The sequence below is a fragment of the Octopus bimaculoides genome, chromosome 4, assembly GCF_001194135.2.
Source record: "Octopus bimaculoides isolate UCB-OBI-ISO-001 chromosome 4, ASM119413v2, whole genome shotgun sequence".
Classification (NCBI taxonomy): Eukaryota; Metazoa; Mollusca; class Cephalopoda; order Octopoda; family Octopodidae; genus Octopus; species Octopus bimaculoides.
Window position 1 is genome coordinate 42053751 of NC_068984.1, and position 3664 is coordinate 42057414.

Here is a 3664-nt window from a genome sequence, read left to right on the forward strand (position 1 = left end):
ATATATATATATATATATATATATATATATATATAGATGTGTTTGTGTGTCTGTGTTTGTCTCCCCAACATCGCTTGACAACCGATGCTGGTATGTTTACGTCCCCGTAACCTAGCGGTTCGGCAAAAGAGATCGATAGAATTAGTACTAGGCTTCCAAAGAATAAGTCCTGGGGTCGATTTGCTCAACTAAAGGCGGTGCTCCAGCATGGCCGCAGTCAAATGACTGAAACAAGTAAAAGAATAGTCCAAGGGAGAGAACTCTTAGAAATAAAAAGTTTTAAAACTAGTTTTAATTTTATTGAGTACACAAAAGCAGCGAATTCTTTTGACTATTATAAAACTGCCGCATAAACCCAACTTAATATGCCGGCATTTTTGTAAATGACAGAGTAAATATGGGAAGTGTTTGCTGGCCATATACATTTTGTACTTTTATTAGATAATTATTTTTGCATATTTTTACATTCATAAGGAAAAAAATGTATTTTTCTCTATAAATATTTTGTATAATAACTTAGCCAGAGGAGGAAGGAGAATTGATCGAGTCGCCAGGGTGGTTGGATAGATTCTCTCGTCTTAGTCATTCAGATGCCTAAGCCCTGACTTCAAATTTTCCCGATGTCGATTTTTAATTTATACACAAATGTCTCAGGTTATCAAAAATTATGATGATGTACAGCAAACGTGCGGCTAGATTTTAATGTAATCTACAAGTTGAAGAAAATAACATGCAATATAATTAGCTGAAAAACTTAAAGCTTTCATTCTCAGCACACAAACACATCATAACCAAGAAACATGAGCTAGAAGGATTATAATTTTAGAGACATAGCTAGTGCATAAACTGAGAATAATATTAGTAATGCCTACGTTACTAAAGTGGCAGGTAGACAGTATTAAATCAACGGGAAAACTAGGGGCAATCCAACGTTGTTACATGAATAATAACTTCAATGTAAAAGTCGAGCTATTGGCAATGGTGACGTTGGTGCTGAAATTATGTGAAAGCTGGGAGTAAAGACATTGCAGTGTTAAGTTAGTTAGTGTGACTGGCCAGTTAGAGAAAATGCATGGCGGCATTTGTTTTCCATTTTATGTCCTGAATTCAAATTCTGCTGGGGAGGACTTTGTTTTTCATCGTTTCGGTGTCGATAAAATAAGTAGCAGTTAATCACTGAGGTGGATGCAATCGATTTTCCCTTACACGGCTGTTTGACAAGACAAATCTCATCCTTTCTTCTTCTCTAGCATCAGACAATTAAACTAGCTTCGTAAAGAATCCATGGAACTTGAAAGTATTTTACTGTATTTTACTACAACAAACTACCAACTTGTATATAAACGAAGAAACGACGCGTCGACGTCGTTTTTATTTTATATTATAACAACATTACAATCAACGAAATAAATGGTCATCTTCACAACTAATTGTTCTTCACTCTTTAGTTTTACGCTGCATTATCATCATTCAAGCTGCATTGTTATTTTCGACTTCTCTCCTCCCAATCATGCCTTTACAATTTGGTGACCCCAGACTCAAGAGCAACAACATTCTTTACACATATATAATACAAAAATACCCTGCAGACTGAGATAGTCATTAAAATAGAAATGAAAATTTAAAATTTATCCTTTATGTGTGGCCCGGTACTGGTACGCGGGCCAGTGCTTGGGTCCTTTCTAGCGAGTGGCCTGTTAGAAAAAACATTGTAGATAAGTATTTATTTTCTTAGCTTTTACCCTCTTCCCACCGTTTCTTTTTATATACACTTACACTGCTTCCCTCTTTTTAACGTGCAGATATTTTGCTTGTTATTATCATAAATGGTCATTAATCAGGCAATCGACCGACACTAACTGCGTTCTAATTGCCCTGCACAAGAACCAGTAGAACAGGAGTGACGGTACAACACACTCAACCTCTTTAGCCTGTATCTGCTTGTGCTTGTAAGTTATCTTCAAAAGTTTTGCTATGCATTTATTAGTTTTCTTTTCACATTTCTTCTTTTCTTTTTACATTTATTGTTTTACTAATGATATCCGGCACCCGTAAATGATGCGCAGACTCGGTCAATAGAAAATCAGTAATTCTGCATAAACTAATTATTTCAGACACGTTGTTTATAAAAGAAATACAAAAGTTTGCAAAGTTTCAATAAGAGACAATAGCAAGATATCCAGGCGGTGACAATCGAGTACATACACGCACAATCATACGGACCGGCGGACCTATACTTTGACAAAGAGACTTTTTTTAATGCAGATATAAATTAAAAGATACAAATACATGTATGCATTACATACACACAAACACACACTAATTTGTTAACTTGAAAGAGATAAACTCTCCGTCGAAGTGCGCTTGTAATTTTTATTTTTTTGTTTGATCTCTGATGCTCCGCGAAGTAAACAAAAACATCGAATTTCTATTTTATACTATCGAGTCTTGCCTGTTCTGCGTTGTCAGTTCCAACTCCTGAGCTGATAAAATACCAGACGTATACTAAAAGCTATTCTACTGACTGTATCCCTACCCTTGTGTTGCTGGTAAGAATCAATATTTAGAAATTTAATGTACAAAAAATTTTAAATAATAGTAATAAAGATAGGTTTGCTGAAAAGATATATACTTTCAGTAAAATCTTTGTTTAAATACTTTAATAGTTCTCTTGGAATAACGTCAGTTGGGTTTTGTGCGTAGCGCGCCGCGCATATGTCTAAACAAACACATGCATAGCTGTGAATGAGAGAAGAAACGGAAGAATGTGTGATATTTCACGACTGGTAAAGAAACTATGAAAGGAAGGGTGGGAATGCTGCCGTGTATATAGCATCGTGTGTTGTAACAATGGCGGACTGTCCGAGCGAAGTGCGTAATCGGATTAGGGTTGGACTGCTCACAGGTAAACAAACCAGTTATTTAAACTATATTTGAAACTCACATCGAATTCTTTAAAGTCAATTCCATTTTCTTTGTTACTTACGTCAGTTGTCGATGATGGCTTTTGACAGCATCAACTTTCAGTCTTCATTACTTCGCTTCTTGACGTTATTATGGTTTTTATGTTGTAGTTAAAACAATTCGCTTTCTTTTATTCATTTATTCTTTATCCATTATTCTTTCCTGATGCTTTACGGTTCACAATTCACAGAACTAAAACTAACAGTTATAATTATTTTTCGTTGAATGTATTTTAAAGAAATTCTTTAGCGTATGATTCAATATTAACTGACTCGCTCGGGTAAATAACCTTCTGCGAAATAAGTAATTATACATACACACGGCATGTACATCATGTGGTTCCAGTTTAGAGAGATTCTGCTCTCACATCACCGACTGCCAAATGCTTTTTCATTAACTTTTTGTATCGGCCTAAATAATATAGTTTTGAGTCCCTTCCCCTGTCTTTATAACGTTATATCGTTTTATATTCAATCTTATTGTTTAATTTGTGATATTGTCGCTGTTTAATGAGTGTGTGTGTGTATGTGTGTACATATATAGCATAATTTTCACAACAAATTCCGAAATAATCGTAATTTACTCCATCTGAAACGTATTAACAAGAAATTTAGTTTTAAAAATAATATCCATTTTTCAGAAAGCTACGAGGAAACAAAGTTAGTGGTGGTGCATATTTCTGTAGCTATGCCTATGTATA

At 34.8% G+C, this 3664-nt stretch overlaps 1 protein-coding gene across 1 annotated transcript in view; it reads left to right on the forward strand.

The window, feature by feature from the left end:
* The first annotated feature begins 2779 nt into the window (after window positions 1–2779).
* Window positions 2780–3664, forward strand: part of LOC106878505 (gephyrin) — a 23447-nt gene continuing 22562 nt past the window's right edge. The window contains exon 1 of the mRNA XM_014927730.2: window positions 2780–2905. Coding sequence (XP_014783216.2) covers window positions 2851–2905 — 55 coding nt within the window. The 5' untranslated portion in view covers window positions 2780–2850. The remainder of the gene's footprint in view (window positions 2906–3664) is intronic.